Below are 23,107 nucleotides of genomic sequence, written 5' to 3' on the forward strand. Positions count from 1 at the left end.
AGGCTGGAGAACTATGCAGAGATTTTTTTTTGCATTTCCACTAAAAGGTTTTCATTTAAGCAACTACAGGTTTTATCTCAGCAACACCTTCCTCACATAATTCCCTTCCATTTGAAAAATATAAAATTTATTATTTGATCGGCTCTGTTAAAACACTGACGGATTCCTGCTTCAAAGTCCAGAGAATTTAATGCATGTTTTTTTTTTCACTGACCTGCTCATTCCATAGTCTACAAATTCTGTTTTCATCACTGCTGGGACAGAAGACTAGGAAAGGAAAATGAGAAAATTCGCTTCCAACTACTTTTTTAAAATACACTGTTACTTTTACGTCTTCAATTTCGACTTGAAATCAGGTCAAAAATTCAGTGTTCTGAAAAATACCAAAATCCAAACATCATATGGTAATCCTTTTCATCTAACAGACAAAAGAACCCCACTTCCAACCCTACCCAATAGTTTTAGGAGAAAGGATTAGATGTATCAGTATTAAAAACACTCTTACTGGTATCTCATTTAACTGATATTCTCAAGAATACATTTTCAGTCCAATATCTCCAGGCCTTGATAGAATTTCTCCTCCTTGTTTATATTTTTGTATTGCACACCCATTGCAAATGAAAGAAAATGAATTTTACTTCCCTCCAGGAAGAATCATTGGCTAAGACAAAGAAGGATCAGATAAGACTTTCACTTTCTATCTTTTCAATAGGACTTTGAGGGTGACCTTTCCTAAGAGGAGTAGGTATAAAGTCACTGTGTTGGACCCTGCACGAGAAAATAAACTTTACCTTGGATATTTTCCACAGACTTTAACCATGTCTGGATTGTTTGTGTTAGAAGAGTTTCAATAATTGGAGCACTGCTATATTATTATTACTGTAGTATTTTAACTGGAAAGTTTCAGTTTTCTGACTAAATAAGGGCTGTTCTTTCCTTCTGAATTGAAAAAAAAAATAGCATACAGAAGAAAGAGTACCTGCCCATCACTCCTTTTTACTCTTCAATAAAAAATATCCCAAACTTGCCACAATAAAAGACATATTATGATACTATCAAGTTAGTCCCTGTTACATTGCATCTGAAAAATACCGTCCCACTGGAGCAAGCTGGTGACTGTATGACAAGATTTACTCTTCCATGAATTCTGCTCAAGGGAGTGAAATAGATATTGAGTAGATACCAAATGCAGAGGTATCCCCCAAGAAACTCTGAAATCAAGTATTAATTATTTGTGTTCATGTCCCTGAACCAGAAAGAAAATGTTGAGTGCTGCAGTGTCCAAAAAATGCCTTTGCAAGTCAAATGTCCATTTGCATTTACAGAAATGTTTTTCAAGTACTGACCTAAGCCATTCATTTCAATTGCCTGGACATACCACAGTAACAACATAAACTAAGAAAAAAGTCTACCACTGCAAGTAAGATGAGAGGGTGATCTCACAGCAGGAGGATTATTTCCAACAATTAGGTCCTTCTTCACCAGCAGTGGCATGGGCTCTCATGAGTCAATCCCCAGAACTGCATTCACTACATCAGTGTGATTTATAACTATACTATGCACAGAACACAACCCAAAGCACAATTTTAAAACAAAAGGGGAAAAAAAACCCCATCTTTAGAGAGAAGCACCAAAATATTGGACTTAATTCTGTGCTCCTCCTCAAGGCTGGCTGTAAAAGGTTTAGTGAAGCTGCCAGCAGAGTTCCTCAAGTGACCCCAAACCCAGCCTGAGCACCAGGAGCTCCTGCTGCCCACCAGGTCATGCACAATGTGCACCAAGATCTGTCATCCAAAGCCCTCAGCAGTCCAGCCCAGGAGGACACAATCATTTTATCAAACTTCACCAACAGGCCTTGGCTGAGCAGTTCCTCATGCCTTGAGCTGGGCTTCTCGTGCTCTTTTTGTGCCACATGAAGAACTCCCAGCTTGCTCCTGGCTCTCTCTGTACCTTCATACCAGACTTGCCTCCTGACTCACATTAGCTTCTCATCTGTAGCTGTCCTGGATAATTCAACACATTGCTCCTTCCTGGTGTTAAATTTTCTCCCAATAGCCAGCACATAATTACATGTAATGAATTACCCACACTGAGATCAATCTGTTGATAGTTTCCAGGACTGAAATACTTAAAATTGTCTTTCCTTGACAATTGCATTAAAAAAACCCACCAAACAAAAAAATCAAATAAACTTCTTCATCACCACCAACAAAACTAAAGCTATTAAGCATACAGACTTATCAGTTTATCTTACCAAGGTGAAATTCAGCCAAATGGTCTGACACAAGTATCTATGGGTTAGACACCATGTACAAACATCACTGACTTCTGTCACTTTTCTTCACACCCTTTTTCCAACATGGATCATAGTGAAGATGTGCCTTGACCTTTTTGAAATTCATGGTGAGGAGAAGGAACTTAAAATAATCTTGTTCTTAACAAAAAGCCTCACCAGAAAACATGATTTCTAGGCAAAAACATAAAAAAATTTCTTATGTTTATGACCAAACTCATAAATCTTTCCTGAAGAATGGAAATTCAATCTGTATTTTCAAATCCAAACATTAATTTTCAGAAGTCATGCAATTCAGAAGCAAATCATTCCTTCTTAATTTAGTCATGATTTTACTACTTAACAGAAAATCCTTAATTAAAGGCACTGAAGTGCCACGAGAAGCAACTTTAAATACAATGTGGCAGAGGGGCACGTGTGCAACCATTCCTTGCTCAATGGAGGGGGAGAGAGGGAAGGATTGTTACTACAATTCAGGTTGAATGCTTACAGAGGTTTCTTTTATAGCATAAGGAGAAAGATTGTGTCCATATGTAGGGTGTGAAATGATGCCTGTCCTCAAGCACATGGCTTCAACCCAGCCTGCACTTGAGGGTGCTGCTGCTCCCACCCACAGCACAGTCACACAGCAAATCTGAACCCAGACTGCACCAACTGCCTGCAGCATCTCGGTTCTGAAGGGTTCTCTGGGGACAGCCTTGCATTTGTACTTAAAAAGCTTCTGTCTGGAATTCCAAAGGTCTCAGCACACAGCAGCTGTGGGCCACACTCTCTGTGATCTTCACAGCTCAGCAGAGGAGGCACCTTACTCACAGGTAGTTATGGGATACATATAAAGTATTTCATGACCATTTCATTGCAAATGGTCCCAAAAGTGTAATAGTGACCCTTCTGACAGAACAGAAAACTGGGGCAGAAAGCTTGTGTCTCACAGCTTAATGTTTTGCAATATTAGAAATGGCTCTTGACCAAAGAAGTGAATGTATCTTCCCAATCTACGGAGAAAAGTAAGTCCTGTAGTAATCAATGGCCAACTTTAATGTATTCTCACAGCTGGGAAGTGCTGTGATGGTAACGGATTTTGAGACACTCACCCCTTCCTGCTGTCCATGTGTTCAAAAATCTCTAAAGCACTGAGCCTCACTATGAACAGTTTTACAAGTAGGCAGGAGACTTCCCAATTCCATTTTTGCCCACTCTGTTTTAGTTAGAGTGAGACTATCATCAAACAAACAGGGTAAAGGAACTCTCTGCTAATTATTTACTGGCATTGTAACGTCCCTGTTGATTGTCAGAAAGATAGTCTCCAAGTGATTGAGGATAGAACAGCTCGTGGTTTTCACAGAGGCAGAACCAGAGGCAGAAGAGTTACCTAGCCACAGGATCCTATGTGGCACTAATCTCAAACCACCACAGAAGTCACCCCTTTCTACATCTGTGTATTCCCGTAACCCCTGGGAGATATTTTAGGGACATCCTTTCTGGCACTACATAATAATTCCTTCAATTAGTATCAGCCTACTATCCTGCCCTCTGTGATCCTGCAGAAGAAAAGTCATGCAGGTGTTATTATGTGGCATTTAGTAACTCCAGCAGATGGAACAGAGCTTGTTGGTTGAATTTGTGTGCTTCTTTTTCATAAGGAATCACTTCACATGAGTTATAGACACACCGAACATCCAGTGCTAACCAGTTCTTTTTCTGTTTGCTGAAATTGCTGAAATGCAACCAAACAGCTTCACTTTCACAGTCTATTACCAATTCATTTGGACCACATTTTCTGTTCATAACCACAAACTGCCTAACACTTTCAAGAAATCCTCTCTTAAATCAAACTGAAATTGCATTTATTCCTGTTAGAAACAAGGACAAATATTATATCCTTACTGAAGCACTTATTTCCTTATATTGCTGTTTTCCTAGTTGAACAGATTTTCTTTTATAAGCATCTTTTAAAACCTAGTACACTCCCCTGTGGTGGCACTACCTACAGCATATATATTTTTATCTATGTACTACAGGTTAGTGGCTGAGAGTAAGAACACTTCTAATCTAATTATGTGCATAATGCTCTGTGTTTAAAATGTAATTGCTTCTTTCCGTCATCAGTGAAGCCTCTCACCTTGTAAACACAGAAAATAGTGCAGATTGCTGCATGTCTCTGCATCTCAGCTGTTAGAAGGGCCTGCTAAGCACTGGTGCACGCTGGACTGCTGTTAACAAGGCCTTCAAGAGTCTCAGGTATTACGCTGCAGTCTGTACCGTACTACTGTGATACACTGGAATTTGCACACCATTCCCAAGCAAAGCAGGAGAGAGCAGAACCACTGCAATGAACATTGCCTTTTCCATCCTCCTTTATGTGACCAATCCCAGAGCTCTAATTCCAGAACCTTCTTGTCAATCAAGCATGAGCCAGAGTATTCCCCAGAAGTGAACAAAGCCTCTGTGCTGCTGATCTGTGAGACAGAGATCAGTCTTTGCTGCCCGAGGGTGGGAGCTCTGAAACAGGGTATCCCAGCAAAGACTTCTCCAGGCAGCTCAGCACCCTCAGCTGTTCTCCTTCCAGCATCTCTGGACTGAGCATTACTCCTATTTCCTCCCCTCTTACACAGCTGACCTCCATATACCCCCACCTATGCTCCCTGATCGATTTCCCTACAAACTCTTCCTCCTTCCTTCTTATTCTGTGGCTTGGCACTGTCCCTTGGGAATCTGACCATGCTCACATGGATGTATTTTGTGGAACAGATGAGGTATGTGTCTAACAATGGTAACCAGTTTCTGTATGAAACCCTTCTGTCTTTACTTCTGCAAAATGTCTCATTTTCAGTGACCAAAACCACAGGACTTATTTTTCCATCTGAGAGAAGTGAACTGGGAGAACAGGGCCCAGTGCTGTCCTTTGCTGCTAAGTGATTTGCCTTCACAATTCAGGAGGTAATTAGCAGCCTTATTAACATTTACATGCTTTCATGACAAGGAATTTTAGCACTCACCCCTCAACCATCCTGACAGAAGGACAGTCTGCCACTCCAAGCCTGTCAGAGCTCTGCATCATTCTGAAGGGTAAACTCAGGCAAATTTGTGTCTTAAATGGTCACTTCTGACAGTGTGTATTTCGTTTATTCTGTGGGGCTTAAAATTTAAAAAACTAACCAAAGAACTCACCCTCTCTCTGCAAAAAAACCCCAAACTGAACAAACACCAACAAAAACATCCCAAGTCCTGGAAAATACCCTAAAACCTGAAAAATACTGCAAAAAGAAAGAGAATTTTGCAGTTTACAGTCACAAGTATATCTCTAGAAATTGTTTACACTGATGGCACAAGAACAACAGAGTTAAACATGCTTTAAGTATGCTAAGGCTAAATTATTATCTCTGTTTTCCATATGCAGATGGCTGCTTACTAGAGCCTAAGGAAATGAGAAAGGGGACAATGAAAGTGCTAAACTCATAAAAACTGAAAGTCCCTAAAGGAACACATTTTGAGAAAACAAAGTCACTGTGATTTGCCACTTCCTTCCTCAGCCAGCTCTCACAGGCCCTGAGAGCCTAACAACCCATGACATGATCTGTTCAAGCCTGTGAACAGGTGTCCCCTAATCCCCCCACTCAATGCAAAATCCCAACAAAAACAAGTTAAGGAACGAAGGAGAGAAAGAAAGAAAAGAAATGTGGGTCCCTATTGGCTGTTAAAAAACATCCTTCTTCTCTGTTCCAGGTAACCTGGTTTAAAAACCATTTACATGTCCAAGTTTCTAACCCTACAGCTGAAGGTTCCTGAGAAAGTGACTCCAAGTGGAAAAACAGTTGCTGTAAAAGATCTCCTCCCCGTCCCCCACCAAATCAGGGTACTACACATCAAACCTGTACACTGCAGTGATATGAGTGTGTATTTATACCTTTTAACTCCTCATAGCACTACAAAATCACAGCAGATATGGACAAAGGAGAATGACAACTTTAGCATCTCATATGTTTATGCAATACCAGCCTCGGGGTCTGCCACATTCAGAGCAACCCATTCCAGCTAAAATCCACCCATGCACACCTGAGGAGACACCTATGCAATGGAAAGCTGTGTCTGACCAGCAGAATCTTTCTACTTCTACCGTCACTAATGATATTTCAGACAAAGCTAACTGGCAATAACAAAAAGACCATTTCATTTGGAAACTCAGAAAATTTCCTCTTGAACTGGAGAGGCAACAAACACAAAACTCCCTGGAGTGATTTTTAGAGTGGTTTTTCTTTCTTCACTCCAAATAAATCTAAGTTTGATCTTCTAATCCAACAATTCTGTGTAGGATCCAAGTTAGAAATGTCTGTAGCTCAACAATCATTAAGCTGAGACCATTCATTAGTGCATGGATGATGAATGTCTTGCTTCAGGAATAAGCTGCTCAAAAGAGCAATTAAGAGAAAGACAGTACTCCTGGTGCAAGTATTTCTAATTTTGTCCTGAACTGACACTGGAGGATTCCTAGCAAAGCCATCTCTCCCTGTTCTCTGAAGAGCAGGCCAGAAGCATAGTCAGAAACCAGTGGGAATCTGACTCTTTTTACGATGAATTTAACTGGCAGCTCAAACTTCTTTTTTCTGCAAACACAATGATTTAAATAAGGGAAAATCCAATCCAAAGAACTAAACTAAAATAAAAAGGTACAACACTAATCCTGTTTATCAGACCTCAAGTGCCCTGTCTACTAATTGAATGCACTATCCTCATTTCTGAGTAATAGTTTCATATCGTTTCAGGCTGCATTTGTGTGTCAAATTGTTTTTAAAGCTCAAGTTTGTTTTTCCTAAAGAGCCTGCATGCCAATTAACACAGAGCATAAATAATGCTCAGCTTTCCAGCAGCATTATGAAATGCAAGCAGTGTGGAGGAAACAGGACCTGCAGCTGTGCCAGCTCCACAGCCCCAGTAACCTTAAACTAGGGTTCGCCCAGACCCATCGGGGTGATCTATTTGCTGACCCACAGTTAATAAAAAGGCTCTATTTTGAGTTCAGAGCTGTTTACTACTGCTGCTATTTAATGCCCTGGTGCCCTGGGAAAGGAGAAAGAGCAAAGAGGAATGCATCTTCAGGCATCACCAGGACAGGTTTATGTCTCACGTGGGGAGAGCTGTGACAAGTCCAGCCTATAAAATAGGTGATGAAAGGAGCAGAATGTGCCAGTGAGCAGGAGCCCTGTTTGTGCTGCTGGTGTGGCACTGCTGGCAGCTCAGGCTGCCCAGAAAGTCTCCTCCTCTTAAGGTAATCAATACTGGGAGAGAACATATAAATGTATAACATTTATATATTATTGTATTTTATATTATTTATCTACCTATAGCTGTCTGGTTAAACACATCAATTTAACCTTTTTGTTTTCCATTTTGCCCATTTAATATGTTAACTACAAACATCTGTCTAGGTTTGGTGTTGGGGCTGGGTTTTTTGCTGCTGTCATCTTTGGGGGTAGGTTGTTTAGGTTTCCTTTTTCCTTTATTTTTGCTTTGTTATTCAAAATATGAGGGATCTTGTTAGTCTCTTCCCTGCTACTTTTCTCAGCTTCCTATTCCTTTCAAACTTGAAACTTTTCCATGAGTCTTCAGCTCTGGGAAAGTTACAGACTGACAAAGGAACATAACAACAGCTTTCCCCTTCATGCCTTTCTAAAACATGTATATCAGCAATTTGAGTGGTTTGGATTTTTTTTTTTTTAAACAAAGATAAAAATTAAATGTAACTTTTTTTTTCCCAGAAAACTGATACAGAAAATGTTTGTTTTCATTTGTTTGGCTTTTCTTGTTTTTCTTTTGGCCAAAAAGCTGTTTGTTCTAAAAGTTAACTGTGCATCCAGCAACATGTCACAAGCAAAAGAGATTCTGATATGGAAATATTGATTAGAAATATTGATATTCTTCCTGTTTCCTCTCCATTATTTTTACAGTAAAAATTTCAACCAGTATTGCAATCAGTATACATCAATATTTAGAATACTGCTTTGTTGCCAAAATCTTCAAACATATGCTCTACAATTCTTTTGTAATGACAGTATCTATTGAAATATTAAAGTTCGTTGCATGTGTTAGAGATGCGTTTATCTCCAAGTATCTCGGATGTAATTAAGCTGAAGTTATTTACACATGAGAAAACTAAACAGAGCTATGTGGGAGTCAGAACCCCCATTAATGGGACAGACAGTAAGTGCCATATCTTTGCTCCATGTCGGAAATATTCAGTAAGATCCTACAAAACAATCTGCAATCATGAAAATTGCTTTAAAGCAAGAAAATGGAACACTAGAAATTTATCTTTTATAACTGCTACAGACCACAAAATCCACTTCAAAAAGAAACATCACGAAAGCCAACACAATCCCATGGAACTTCTCTGTTTTGACAAAAAAGAAATTTTTTGGAGAACATTCACTGGCACACTTCCAACCAGCTCTGGTGCAAAAACTGATGTATACTTTGACAGTGATAGTAAAGATACAGTTGTGTTCTAAACATCTCTTTCTCCTTAGGGCAATGCTGCCTCATGCTATACAGAGTAAAAGAAATGACAGCAACAAGTTTGGATTCTGGAAATGCAAGTGTATATTCCAGTTTAGAGTCTAAAGGGTGATGGGAAAGACACTGATAAAATACAGAGGGGAAAAAAATTAGCTGAGAAACTAGAAAGGTCTTTTCACCCTACATAGCTTCCAGGTGCTCTACCAACCTGGAACAATGTAATGTTGTTACTTTCTAAGAATGCCTGCAGAACTTGCTCTGATAAGGATGCTGGGCAATTCTAAGAGCAGCTGTTATTCACAGTGCTATGGCAGAAATTCTGAAAAGGGAAATTCTTTAAAAACACAATGGTCTGGTCACTGTGTTTTTCTGACACCTCTACAGGAAGAGCTTCATATTATCTAATCAAGGCCCAACATGATGCTCAGCTCTGCACTGCTGAGCCCATCCAGAGCACCCTGTGAGGGGCCTCCAGCCAGTCCCAGAGGTGCTGCTCCCTCACTGAGCCACATAGGGCAGGATCCTACAGACAGAGCTGTCTCAGCTGGGAGAGGACAGGACCTGCAATGCAGCCTTTCAAGAAAGCCATTCACTGTATCTAATACAGATACCTAAAACTCAGGAATTACAAGCTTCTACTTCAACAAAACCCTCTCTCAATTAAACAAGTTCAATTCACTAAGTTCACTACGATGAAAAAACTTACGATGGCAACAGTGTCTTAGAATGCTGCTGAACCATCAGAAGGATGTGAAGACACCTTTTTCACCATTACAGCAAGCTTTTACTTGTAACTTTACCTTTCTACAACATCCTCTCCATTCCAGCAGGTTGAGCTGTCTCTCATCACCAGGTCTCCATCACAAAGCCTTTCTGCTATAGAGGCATAAAAGGTTCGGGACCGCTTCATGTAATTGATGAACTCTCTGTAACGTAGGAAGAACACATTTAACAACACAACAGTAAACTTAGCAGCTAAACCCCCTGCCAGTCTAACCCTCCACCAGAGCAAGACTTTAGAAAATAAGTAATCTGAGTAATTTCTATTTCTAGTGTATTTCTACTCCTTATAAATCATCCAGTTTTAATTAGTCCAGTGTCAATACACGTAATTACACACATAAGGGGTGCTTTTAACACATTGTGTTAACAGGTCTCTCACAAAATTTGAAAAAGGCTACACCTATTCTTTATAAACAGATTAAAAAACATTGAGAAAACATCATCATTAAAGGCATGGCCAGTACAGACAGTGTATTTCTGATGACTGTTTATGGAAAATTGCCTTGAGGGCAAATTGCTGCCTCTTTTATAATCTGATTATACCTCTAATATATACCTGGCTGAGGTAGCCATAAAAACAAACTAACAAAACAAGTGTTAATTCAGCACACAACTGAGAGTATTGCAGAATGAGAAATTACCCTACTCCACTGCTTTAGAAGCTCCATTTTGATATGTTAAAGATACAGAGAACAAGATGCCGGACACAGATTGAGCTCGAGCTATCACAGCTCTGTGCTTGGCTCAGAACTCCCTCAGCAGCTCCACCGGGGAGGCCAAAGGACTCATTCTAGTTTCCAGTGTTTGAGCCTGGCAGGCTGTGAGGGGACACTGCACTGAAGAGGTGCCTGGGGTACAGCTGGATGGAGCTCGGCACACCACCAGTCAGGATTTATCACTCCTTAGGAGCAACAAGCGCTTTAAACAACATCAAATCCACTGGTAAATATCTATCCCTACAAGGCTGAGGCAGTGGTCATCTCTCCCCAGAGCTATCTTTATACTTTCTCAAAAGTGCTTAACCATCCCATTTACCTTCTGTGATGAAATCCTGCTCTAGATAAATCAGTCATCACATGATCCTAAGAAACTAACTTAGCCTGACAGAGCAGGAAAGCTGGTATTTAAAGCAAAGAAAAAAGCAGGAATTTGGGGGCTTACAAGGAGGTAATCAGCATTTCCACCTCTTGAGCACCAACTTACAAACATGAGCTCTGAGTATTTATAGAGTAGAGCCAGGTCCAGCCAGAAGGCTGCCTGACAGAACAGCCTAAGAGGATCAGTTCCAAAAGGAAACACAGATGCCAAAGATTCTACAGGTTCTAAATCAGAATCTTCTTTGAAGGAGGAAACTAGCACCCTTTTAAGAGTCTAAAGCTTGCCTTACTCAGCTCACCCCAGAGGTTTAAACTTGTTTGCATTCTCATCAGAGTGGGGCTCTGACATTTCAAAGTAGTATTTTAGCAAAGGCAGAATTCTGTGTCCAACTCTCCATCTTACTGAGTGAAAATATTCACTTTTCATCACTATAAAACTAAACACACTAGGGTAGAAAATGTAGTTTCCCAGTGCCCCACAATGTAAAAGCAGCAATCAAAAGTATGCCAGCTCCTAGATTACAGCTGGAGATGAGCTAAGTGTAAAGACAACAAAGCATGTCACCTTGTTTTCATTCTTACCGAGAGATTTTTTTCAAACTTCTTGATTTGTCATTCTTTGAAGCTTTCAGAGGCAGAGAACTGGAATAGCCCGGGGAGAATAAGCATCAATCAGGAGAGGTTGGGGAGTAGGGGAGAAGCAGGAATTCAGGCAAATGAGGAAAAGAAATGAGAAACAAAAGAGAAAAGTAAAAATTATTTGAAAGAAAGGTCATCGAGCACATGCATAGGACAACATAAGAAAATAAATAAGGAAGAAAATTATCATGAGATTTTTGCAAAGTATACATGCAATCAAAAATGTCAATTCAATACTGGAAAGAAGTACAACAGAGATTGTCCCAATCATTTTCAAATAAGAGCAGAATTACAAATGCAGCGCACACAGCAGAAAGCTGAAAGTAAATTCAGTGGTACTTAAATCAACTGTAACTGATACCAAATGGAAGCACTGGAAATACATGAAGCTGTACAAGAAAACATCAACAAACTGTTAAGAGCCACGGGAAGGGGGATACAATCAAGTAGCATTCATATTCTGGTACAACGAGCAATTTACAGCCTGTTAATAAATAATATAAATACAGGTATTTTTTGCTGTTCTGGGATTGCACCACTGAAAAAACACCCAACTTTGCAAAACTGGAGATACAAATTTTGAGGCCATATTGGAGGAAGAACTGTGGAAATAACCCTGGTAATTATTTAGTGCTCTTACTGGGGAGAGCAAGCACCACCTTCAGCAGCCTGAGGCGCAGCTTTGCCATCACATGTTCTGGCAGCAGTTCTAGCAGGAGTGGCCACAGGACAGGAGGGACCTTCACTGACCATCAGGTGAGTGGCACCTGCCAGCAGTAATTCCAACACAGCCACTCAAAAAGCCAAATGAAAATTTCTAACAGGGAAAATCTGGATCGGCTGAAACATCGGCCCTGGCCAGTGGTTAACGTGCATCTGACATTAATAATCTGTTCTTACTAGCTCTTTATTACCCAAATTTTAATAAAATCATGTGATGTCTGACCCAATAGATAGTTTATTTTAAATGAAATAGGTATCATTGACCTCAAGCATTCCCAAAGGAATGCCTAAGTTGTTAATTTTAAGATGTATAAAACATCTGTAAACTCACAGCATAATAAAGAAATCCCAACAAAATATAATTTCAAAACCTTCTTCCTCCAATTAGGGACCTAATATGCTACAGTTCCTTGTGAAACATATTTCATATATAGCTCTGTAACCAGTCTGTGTTTAGTGGTTTGAAATGCTCCATGGAGCAGAGATGCTAAAAGGCAGGTATTCAACTTTGCTAGGAGACCAGACCCTGACCAGAACAGTTCTTTGTGCTGAACTCAGCAATAACATTCCTATTTACTGAGATTCTGTACATGCCATTTACATTCCCTGTACCATCATATGGTTTCAATTTTCTTTTCATCTCTATTACATGTTATAGTAACCTCCACATTAAAAAATGACTACAGCAGCAATGCTGCCAGTTTCAGTTAATCCCCAACTACGATTGTGTAATGGTAAAAAAAATTAATAATCAATTTTATGCTTTCCAGTTTAATCATAGGAAATGGTTTCTTGCAAGATCGTGCAACATTTATTCAAGTTTCAGCTTCTTTCATTATTGTCCCCGACACGTAAGTGATGCACAACAAAAAATATGCAGGAATGGAATGCAGAGTAAAATAAAGAGAGATAGGAAATCTCCCAGGAACCCATGAGAGTAAGAGGAGAAGAAAAAGGTTCAACTACTGCAAAAGAGGATCCAGTTGCTCTGTGCATTTGAGGACCTTGCAGATCTTGCTGTGCAGAAGAGTGAAGGGTGAGAAGGGCTGGCTCCAGTCAGACCCTAAACACCTCCCCCGGAAGAACCATGTCAGGCCAAGGGACACCATTTAACAACCCACTGCACCAGCAGCCCTGGCTCTGCACAACAGCTGAAACCAGAGGTTCTCAAACTCCTCAGAAAGGAGCCTGATTTTTTATGTGTCCTAACAGAGACTCAATACCTCTGGAGCAAATATCCATCTGTAGCTGTCTGGCATTGGAGTTTTAAGGGCATCTCTGAGCAGGTGGTATACAAGAGAGGAGAGCCCACTTGACTGTGGTTTCTCCTACAGATGTGCCAACCAGAGAGGTTCTTTTCTTTGAGCTCAGGAATGCTCCAACACATTAGGGAATGAGCCACAGCTTTTCTGTTCACTTGGAGAGTGCTGGCTCATTCCTTCTCTTTTTCTTTCCTTACTCTAAAAGGCTGGTGTCACACTCCATACTCCCCTTGAATTAAAGGATCACTTGGAACCAGGACCAGACCAGATCAACAGACAGGCTCAGTCTGACCTTGCACCTGAACTGACAGGCAGCTGACATTATTGCTCTTCATTTCTTAAAATCACCAGAAGGAAGGGCATCACAAAAGATTGACATAATTGCTCTCATAATCTGGTTCCCCTGTAGCAGTTATCTATCACTCTAAGTGCATTTTACACAACCCACTGCAGAAATTATTTCACCCATGTATTATAGATTTTTATTACCTTAAATTGCTTTTTATTGATATTATATGTGATTAAATGATGGAGAATGAACAATGCAGTGATGCAGCCAATCACTGTGTCTTTTACTCTATGGTTTCACAATTGTTTTCAAGAAGCAGAAGTACAAGCTTCAGGCCATGTGTTTTATAGGAAGTTGTGGAGAATAGCTTCAAATTTTCCACTTCTTACTATTTATGGCATATTTCCATCATTCATTTTTGGTGCACAGGCTCTCCACAATACCTATCAACACTGTAATTCAGTAATTTTTCATGCTAATTATATAAGCAGGGACTTAGTTTAGATCTTTTTGATAAATTAATTTTCAGTCTACAGACCAATTCTGGCAAACTGTCTAATTTACAGTGCATTAGTTTATTTTCTTTTCCATCTACAAGCCTTACATTTTGAAAAGCCAATATCCAAATAATTCTAGATGGTTAGGAAGGAGAGGAAGTAGATCCTCAGGTGAGAAAGAATGCCTGTCATGCCATGAAAGACACAAATTCGCACCTATTTAAGAGGTCACCTGTTTACAGGTTGGCAACTCTGGCTTTTGGGCTGCCAGTGTTAAGCCCCAGCCAAGTCAGTGAATTACACAGAAGATGGCCCAGGGCTCTGTGCTGTTAAAAGCCTATTTCAATAATTGTACTACAACTGTTCTTTGGACTTTTGCTGCTGAACTTACTAATTTCTTTAAAGCTCTTTTTTTCTGATTTGCATGGTAAAAATTGATTAACTCCAAGCACTAGCACAAGCTGTTATGCTTTGATTTTAAATTACAAAAGGATAAAATTATCACCATCACTCAAAAAACTTCGCTTGCTGTTACTACTTTTATCTTTTAAAGCAATGTTTGTTCCATTCATGCAAGCTGAGAATTAAATCAGAAATAGATAAAAATCTCATCTTCCCAACTGAAACTCCAGAACCCAGGCTATGGAAATGTTAACATTGCTGTCTGTCATCCACTTGTCCAACAGACAGAGATACACATGGACTGCCTGGGTGGTTTAGATGCTGGTATTGGACAGAGGTGGAAGCCCAGCACAGCCCCACTGACGTGGCTTGTTCCAGATTAATGATGCTGTTACAGAGGGCAATGTGTCAGCCAGAAACAGGCACTGTGACTGTATGGGCAGCTTGCTTTGACATCTACTCGTGTAGCATGAGTGGGATTCCAAAAGCATCCTTTCCTCCCCACTTAGAATGTATAGAAAGCCAATTCAGGAGCTACACAAGGTAAAGTGACAGAAGAACTCAGGAGATCTGGGAGCAGGGATACTCCTGTCTAGGCCAGTAGCAGTAACTCAGCTGTAGGTGTCTCAGATGAGGCACAGCTGAAGAACAGGAGCCAAGATGGACACAACAAGCCTAAAAAACTCCATCAGCTCCTTCTCTGTTATGTAACAAATCAAGGAGATTCCAAAGGATCTTATCACTCCTCCCCAGTCCAGTGGAATCGGGCTGACTTGGTGTCAGGGCAATGAATCTTTCCTTTTCACCCCTTCCTCCTTCCCACTTCTGCCCCTGGATAAGCTCATGTCCTTACAGACCCGGGCAGTTACATTTTAAGTACTTAGACTCAACTGTGCAAATCAGTTTCCTCAGACTTTGTCGAGGAAAAGCTTTCACCATTTTCATGGAAAGATTCTGGAAATAACAAACACCTTGGTGTTAAGCAATGATACCTAGTCTGGCCTTTCTTGGAGAGACCCACAATGTGATGCTACGAAGTCACCTGTGCAACTGCCAGGGATGGCAGTGGCTGGAAAGCACACAGAGAAGGTGGCAGAGCTGTGGCTTTGGCTTAAACACTACAGGGCAAAGAACCAGTAGTGCAGATTATGAGGCAGAGGGTTTGTTTCAAAGCAACTGCAGCCTAGGGTTACCTTCTTTTATTGTTCAGGCTGGTGTGAGCCATCATGAATGTCTGGGTTTCAGTCACTTCCTTCACTGGCACAATATTGGCTGATGACAGGTTCCCTTCTTGCTGTCTGGGCTGTCCACACACTTTATCAACCTGTAAGAACGGGAGGGAAAGGAAAACAGGGTGTGAATGGAGAAATGCATTTACAACCCTACAAAAGTCTGCCTGTTCCTTGCAGTTGGTGTTCAGTGCACGAGCCATTGTCTGGGTGAGAGAAAGATTAGGAAGGATTCTTCCTTCAAGGAGCTGGAAACAAATGCCTTGCAAAAGAAGGACCAAATTACAAGGCAGGGCAAAGAACACCAGAAATGGATGTTCCATCAGTCAAATCCAGCAGTCATGGATTTGTCAGTGGCTACCTGGACTACAGCACACTTGGAAACAGGCTGAAGCAGTGACTGACGAAGTATTGGCAAACCAAGCTTTTCTTTAGAAACATAACATAAAGGAGTTTCAAGGTACGTGGATTTTGGTGGAACATCTGCCCCATGTATAAAGAGCAGAGTCTATCTGGAGTTTGAAGGGGCTTGTAATCAGAAGATAACCAATTCTTCCAGCCTTTAACCAGGCCATGTGACATCACTCAGTCCTCACTGCCCTTCCCGAAGCCTCTCATCAGGGATTTAGTATCAGTCCAGGAGAAAGCAAGCTTGTGTTTATCCTTTAGGCACTGTGAATCTGACACTGCTCGTGTATCCTGACATGTTTATTTGCTGTAACAGCTGTAAGTGACAACAGTAAGACAAGTCTCTTCCCTTTCTAATCCACAAATGAGTAACCAGTAATGTTTAACCTACACTTAAATCCCCAAGCAAACACGAAGAGACCACAAAGGAAATCCTACTGTGGGCATGGTGCTACCAGTGACCTGAATCACACAGAATCCATCATCCCACACTGCACTGGATTTGGTATCCCTTCTTCAATCGTCCACAGTAACCAGGGTGAGATGGAATCTTACTGCTCTGTGCACTTTCCTGCATCTTTAGAACCCTTACGAGTCTGCTGAAGACTCTGTCCACAGATGACTTCCGATAACTTTCTCTGTCCCTTTGCACCACTATGATGCAGGTGTCAGCACAAGCACAGGACAATTTTCTCTGCCTTAGCCATTTCCTCCAGGAAAACCACCACTATGTGAAGCTAAGACATTCTCCTCTGAAAAAACAGCAAACTGAATATGGAAAATTGGAAACTATAAGCATGACAGTTACTGTCAGCTTTAGTTATATGAGTTACAGCCCAATGCAGTATAATATGCTGTGAAGAACCTAAAACTGAAGCAATTGAATGGGAACATACTGGATTAATCCTGACACATCTCCAGCAGCCAGGGTGGGAGCCAGCTGCCTCACTCAACACCACGCACTGTGTATATTGTTCTGGTCTCACCAGGGGCTAGCACAGCACTGTTCTAAAACACAACTTTGTGAAATAAAATAGTCTATTTCAGCCCCTTCTAAATTTCTGAAAAGAAAAAAAAACCACTCTATGCAAATGAAAATATCAAACAAAAAAGCCTTTTGAACCCTCTACAGCTGGACAGAGGGTATAACACAGCTGGACCACATTCCTGGACAGGATGCTTTCTCCCCTCCACCCCAGGCTTCCCAGGTCTCCTACAGCACACAGACCCAAATTTCCAGCACAGGTCTCTCCAAAATCCATCTTAGATTACATCATGTCACTAAAGTTCATGTTTTCAAATTACATACACCTCAAATCATGTCACTATGCATTTGAGACAGTTTTTACCAACTAAAATCAGAGTGGTTCACAAAAGCAATGTTGTTCTCATACACACAAGCAATGAAGAACACCTAAGTTTTTTGTTTTTCCTGAAAGAAGATTCAAAGATATTTAAGTCATCATTTTTGTTGTGAATCAACAGTTTAAGCATCCAACTGAAAAAAAAAAAACCTTTGTTTTGATTAGAATCTTTGATACTATAGAAATGACTCTTTAGATTGCCCAGGTTTCAGTATTTTCTATGCCAAACTTATGCTTCAGGGCTCTCTTTTTAAGCAGTAATAACAGTTTCCTGCATATCAAACAAAACCACATTATTCGAAGGAAAAATTCTTCTCAGTGGAAAATTTTAACCAGTTCTAGTCCATTAAGAATAAAGTAATTTGTTACATAAAAGGGCAAATCACATCTTTTGTGTCACACAGGCTTTCAGTGCCTTTCTTCTCAGTCCAGCTCCCCCATCTGGTCCCAGGCCAGGCAGTCCCAGTAGCCCCAGGCTGGCCACTCATCATCTCTTCTTCTCAAACCCCTTCCTACAGGACATGCCCTGAAAGTTAGCATGGATCACCAGCTTCTCTTCATTCCCAACCTCTTTGGGGCATGCAAGGATGGAGGATTTCAGCCCACCACTGCTCCTGCAGCACATGCAGGTGGTTTGAAAACTTAATTCCATGAATGTGGGTGTACCCTACACCTTTGGATGCAGAGCCTAAATAAACTCCCTCCCAGGAGACTCCCATGATTCTTGAGTTATCCCTGTTTGGCATATTCATTTCAGATTTTGAATGAGTAAAACAGAAACCTGACTTCCAAATTTTCTTTTTCATGTGGACTCATTTTCACACCTCTCCAACACGTGTATTTTTCTGCAAAATAAAACACCAGAAAAGCCTGAATTTTGCTAGCTAATTTGAGCAGTCACAAAGCTGATGGCACAAATGAGAACAACTCATGTATTAAAAACCACCTAAATTTCCAGATGGGACATTTATGAAAAATAAGATAATGTTGTGTGAACTGAAAAGCATGAGGCATGCCATAAAAAAGCCAAAAAGGTGTTTTCTGGAACTGCAACACCTGCAATCTACAAGTTCCCTGGGTGTTAACAACAGTGAGGGACACAGAGTTTCCCTCCCATCCTAAGGGCACCGGACAACTTCACTGTCAGTTTAACCCAGAGATGGTGAATCAATCCTCACCACCCACAGGAAAAACAGTGCACCTGGAAATGGTGACTGGAATCTTAAAGCTCTTACCCTAATTTCAAGGTCCAGTACTCTGAATAATCAGGAATCAACATAAAGAATGACTGAGCCCAGTTCTTTGATTTTTAAACCCAAAATGAGTCTGCCACTCTTAAATTACAAACTGACAGAAAATCATCCCTCGTTGATGGTGAGACCCTAAGCCTAAGGCCTTTCTGCTCGTCTCTGCCATGATATTGAAGCAAGTCTGTCTTCCATCAGCGAACATCTACAGCTGAAAACTGGCATTCCCCATACCTCGTTATCTTCTGAATAATCAATCATGTTTCATAATTCCGACATTTTTATTCATATTAAAGCTTTTTTTATACACCAATGATTCCTCTTAAAGATCTGTTTTTCTAGCCATAGCTACATTTTTTCTGCTGTGAACTTTTCATGGTAATGAAGTACAGAATCATATATATACACATTTTTTGACCTCTTACTATTTGTTATTAAAAAGAATGACTATTTACAATTATTACAGAGGCTTAACAAAATAAATCGAAAAATTCTCATCCAGAATCTTTTTGAACTCTAACAGCTTGAGTAACCTTAAACATTGAGGTCATATTTAATATATTTGATATAATCAAACATGGGAAAAATGTCATGCCCTTCTGGATACCAAGAGAATCTTATCTCTCTAAAGCAGGAGACCTTTTCACTAGTTCGGAACAGTAATTTTCTCTGATTTCATAATGGGAAGATTAGTGTTTTAAAATACAAGATTTTTCCAGTGATTGGGTTTTGAGTTATTATTAAAACACTGACACATTTGCCTGCAGGTTTCTGTCTGCCAATCTGTCCCCCACCCAAGCCAGCTCTGTAAAACACCTGTGACAAATTGCATCCCCCAGCCCCCATTCCATTCCATTGCATTGCCCAATTGCTGTGCCTTGCAAGTGCCACAAACACTCTTCAAAGCAGAATTGGAGTTTGCTCCAATTCAGGTTCCAGCTGCCAAGTTTGAATTGAAATGAGGGAAGCAAAAAACAGTGAAATATGGGGAAATCAGGCTTGAGTTTTCAGACTTGCATGTCCACCAGGAGGTCTCACTTCCTCAGGGTCAGACATATCCTTGTATCACTTGATTACCCACGGTGAAAGAAACCATCATTGGTCATTTTATGCTGTCCAAGCACCAACCAGAGTTTATGATGGAAACACAGAATCCCCTCCTTGCAATGGCTGTCATCTGCTACTAGAGTATTGCTGTAAAACATTAATTTCCAGTGCTCAAAAGCTGAGTGGGAGCCCATATGATAAAATGCAAGTCAGGGCTCATGGCTCATTGCTACTGCCTTTATCTTACTGAACAAAATCAGACAAGAGAGCAAATAACCTCTGACTTCGCCTTCTTTTAAATATTCTCTCCCTATGGATTATGTTTTCTATTATGAGCATTTTGCTGGTAGCAGAGTTCAGCAATCCATAAACAAACTAAGGGATTATTAAATTCATTTTCCTACAGGAATATGTTGGCTTTCACTTGGGATGGGAGCATTCTCTTCTCTCTCATCTTGAGTCTACTGAATAGTTCAATTTAAATTAATTTCCTACAAATCTTCTGAAATCTGGCAGCTAGAGAAGTTGACCCTTACTAGATAGTAAAGATTCCTCCAAGGAGAATAGCATTATGAATTCCTCAGGGGCAGAAAAACCTTCTGTCAGACTTCACACTTAGACATCAAAGAATTCAGCCACAGAATTTAGATCCATAAAAAATACAGTTCTATGTGTTCTGTCTAGGGCAGAAGAGATCCTTTCAGGTAGCAACACTGGGCAAGGGAAAGGTCAAATTCTGCAGCAGTTATCCAAATGAATCAAATTCTACAAGACCTTATCCCAGATAAAAGTGCAGATGATGAGAATTTGGAGCCTTATTCTATAACATCATTAAGAAAGAGTGGGAGATAACCTGTCCACAAAACTGCATCTAAACGCACATGCACAGCCTTTGTTCACAGAGAGAGTAGTCAAGAATCCCTGGAAAAATGTAAAATAAAGAAATACCTTACATGACATCAGGCATTTCAAGAATTCTACACAGTTTGTATCTAACAAACGTTTACCATAAATTACATTGCTGTTATTTTCTGCTCTCACTGGCTTTTAAAATTGCATATGCTGGTCAGTGTATCAAACTATCCACGGTGCACCTCCACATCCACAATCTTTTAAGCACACATAAGTCAGTAACTTTGTCTTTTTAGAATTTTTTCAAAACTTTTTTGTTCTAACTGTATATATATTTGTCCAGCTGAAAAGAGAAGTGGTAATGATTTAAAAAGCTAAAACGAAATACCAGCAACACCTGAGAGGTCAAATGTATCTCCCCTTCAGCTCCACAACCCCACTAGATTCAGGACTAATCTTCCCTGGCCTTTGTTACTTGTGACATTTGTCTTTAGATATTGAAAACCTACAAAGGTTAAGCTAAATTTTGTAATTAATTACAATAATCTAGTATTAAAAGAAAATTCCATTGGGAGCCAATCCAAGTGAGCCACTTTAAGAGCTCTCAGAAAAATGAGGTGACTTTAAAGATAACATAACAAAATCGATTAAAAGGTTTTATTCAAATTTCCCTTTAATCACTTTTCAAATTACTTAAAGTATATCAAAATGGTATTTCCTGTTACCGTGTTTACTATTTATACCCATTCCTAAGGGAAAGCAATTATCCAAATATTCCTGGAATTTCTTTTATCACTGCAATCTCAAAATGTAACAAAGAAAAACCCTTCACAGTTTGTTCTTCAAAGGTTCAATAACCAAGTACAAAAAGTAGCAGAGAGAAATTGTACAAATACACACACATGTACACATACATAAAATAAGGAAATCCTTTTAGGGCTGCCCCAGTGGTGCACAGAGTGCACCCAAACATCAGCAGCAATCCCTGCTGATGGTCCCTGGCACAGACTGGCTCCCCATGGCACCAGCTGTCCCTGCCCAGCAGCAAGGGCTGGCACCAGCACCTCCACTGGGGACATTCCTTGGCCCCCTGCAAGCCACAGCAGCCCAATGTCAGTATGAGGGCTCAGCTGGGCTACCCAGGCTCATTGTGAGCTGGCCCAGCTAGAGAGAGCTGCAGGGCGGGGCTGACAGGCAGGAGGGATCGTACCCATGGTTCAGGCAGCTCACCAGCTGGCAACTCCAAAAATCAACATCTTTCCTTAGGCTCAGGCACCTCCCTACACACCTTTAGCCAAAACCGAGCGTGTCACCCTTCTAGTCCCTATAGGTAAGTCACGTTCTTCTCCAATTAATTTTAGCCATGTTGAGGCATACATGAGCTGCTGATGATGCCCAAGAGCTCCCCAAGACAAGATCTCTCTCCAGTACCCTTTTCACTAAATATAGCCAGTTTGATCACCACCCCAGCACAGTCAGTCCCCTTGTTTCAGCTGCCCAGCAGCAGAATTCACAGGATGGCCCAGTGCCATAAGGAACCGACACTAATGGGAGGTTACTGAAAGAGGGGGTGTTTCTCCCTATAAACAGCATCTCCTTTTGGTATGGCCAAAGACAACTGGGTAGGAAAGATCATTAGTCTGACCCACCTGGAGTCTCATGTTCCTCTACACATACTTACTGCAATCATAATTACACCAGAATTGCAGGAATTATGATTTTAAATAACTGGCTGAGTTGACTGCAGACACTCATTTTTCATATATGAAAAAATAGTAATTTGCAGTGAATTACTAGGACCCTGAGCCAGATTTGATCCATGGACAACTCAGTCACATAGTTCTCTGAACATGCAATTCAGCTTCATTTTCAGATTAACACACTTTTGTAGGTGACCATCACCACTCAGGTATTCAGGCACAAGCCCAGACATACAAAACAAACATCCTAAAAGGCCTTTTGGTACAACAGACAGCTTTCAGTGAAGTGTTTTGTCTCCAGGCTTTGTATAATGCAAGCAGAACTGCTTCTTAGCAGTTTTCATGTGGCTGGCATTCTACAGAATATCCAAAAGAAGACAATAAACAGCAACACAGAGCAAAATCTATTTTTGCTCACTCCATGACTTACAGTGATTTGGTGTCTGTAAAACAGTACATTACTTAGATATTTAATCATGCAAATAGGCTACATAACTTTGTACTAGAGGCTCTCAGACAATCTGAAATGCCTCTCAAAACCAGTGTGTGTTCTGCGTGGGTCCCTCTTCCTCTGCAGGGTGCTTGGAAGTTGCATGAGCTGGGACAAGCTCTAGAGTGGTGAAGGGACAAGCAGAATGTCCACACAGAAGAGAAATGTCCTCAGGCTCACAGGTCTGACAGCTCCTGGACAAAATCTCCCTTTTCTTTGCAGGTAGAGACAGCCTAAGAACCAAGTGTCAGGAAAATAAATGGGGGAAACAT

At 40.6% G+C, this 23,107-nt stretch overlaps 1 protein-coding gene across 4 annotated transcripts in view; it reads right to left on the reverse strand.

The window, feature by feature from the left end:
- The window catches only part of LOC116448664 (glypican-5-like), a 338,454-nt gene that overhangs the window by 212,723 nt on the left and 102,624 nt on the right, over positions 1–23,107 (reverse strand). For 3 of the 4 annotated variants that reach the window (XM_032119434.1, XM_032119431.1, XM_032119432.1), the window contains 3 exons: positions 15,692–15,822; positions 11,269–11,328; positions 9,607–9,732 (listed from right to left, as the gene is read on the reverse strand). In XM_032119434.1, the coding sequence (XP_031975325.1) occupies positions 9,607–9,732; positions 11,269–11,328; positions 15,692–15,822 (317 nt within the window). The remainder of the gene's footprint in view (positions 1–9,606; positions 9,733–11,268; positions 11,329–15,691; positions 15,823–23,107) is intronic. The other variant, XM_032119433.1, reaches the window with a different exon arrangement.

Source organism: Corvus moneduloides, chromosome 10 (genome assembly GCF_009650955.1).
Source record: "Corvus moneduloides isolate bCorMon1 chromosome 10, bCorMon1.pri, whole genome shotgun sequence".
NCBI classification, from domain to species: Eukaryota; Metazoa; Chordata; class Aves; order Passeriformes; family Corvidae; genus Corvus; species Corvus moneduloides.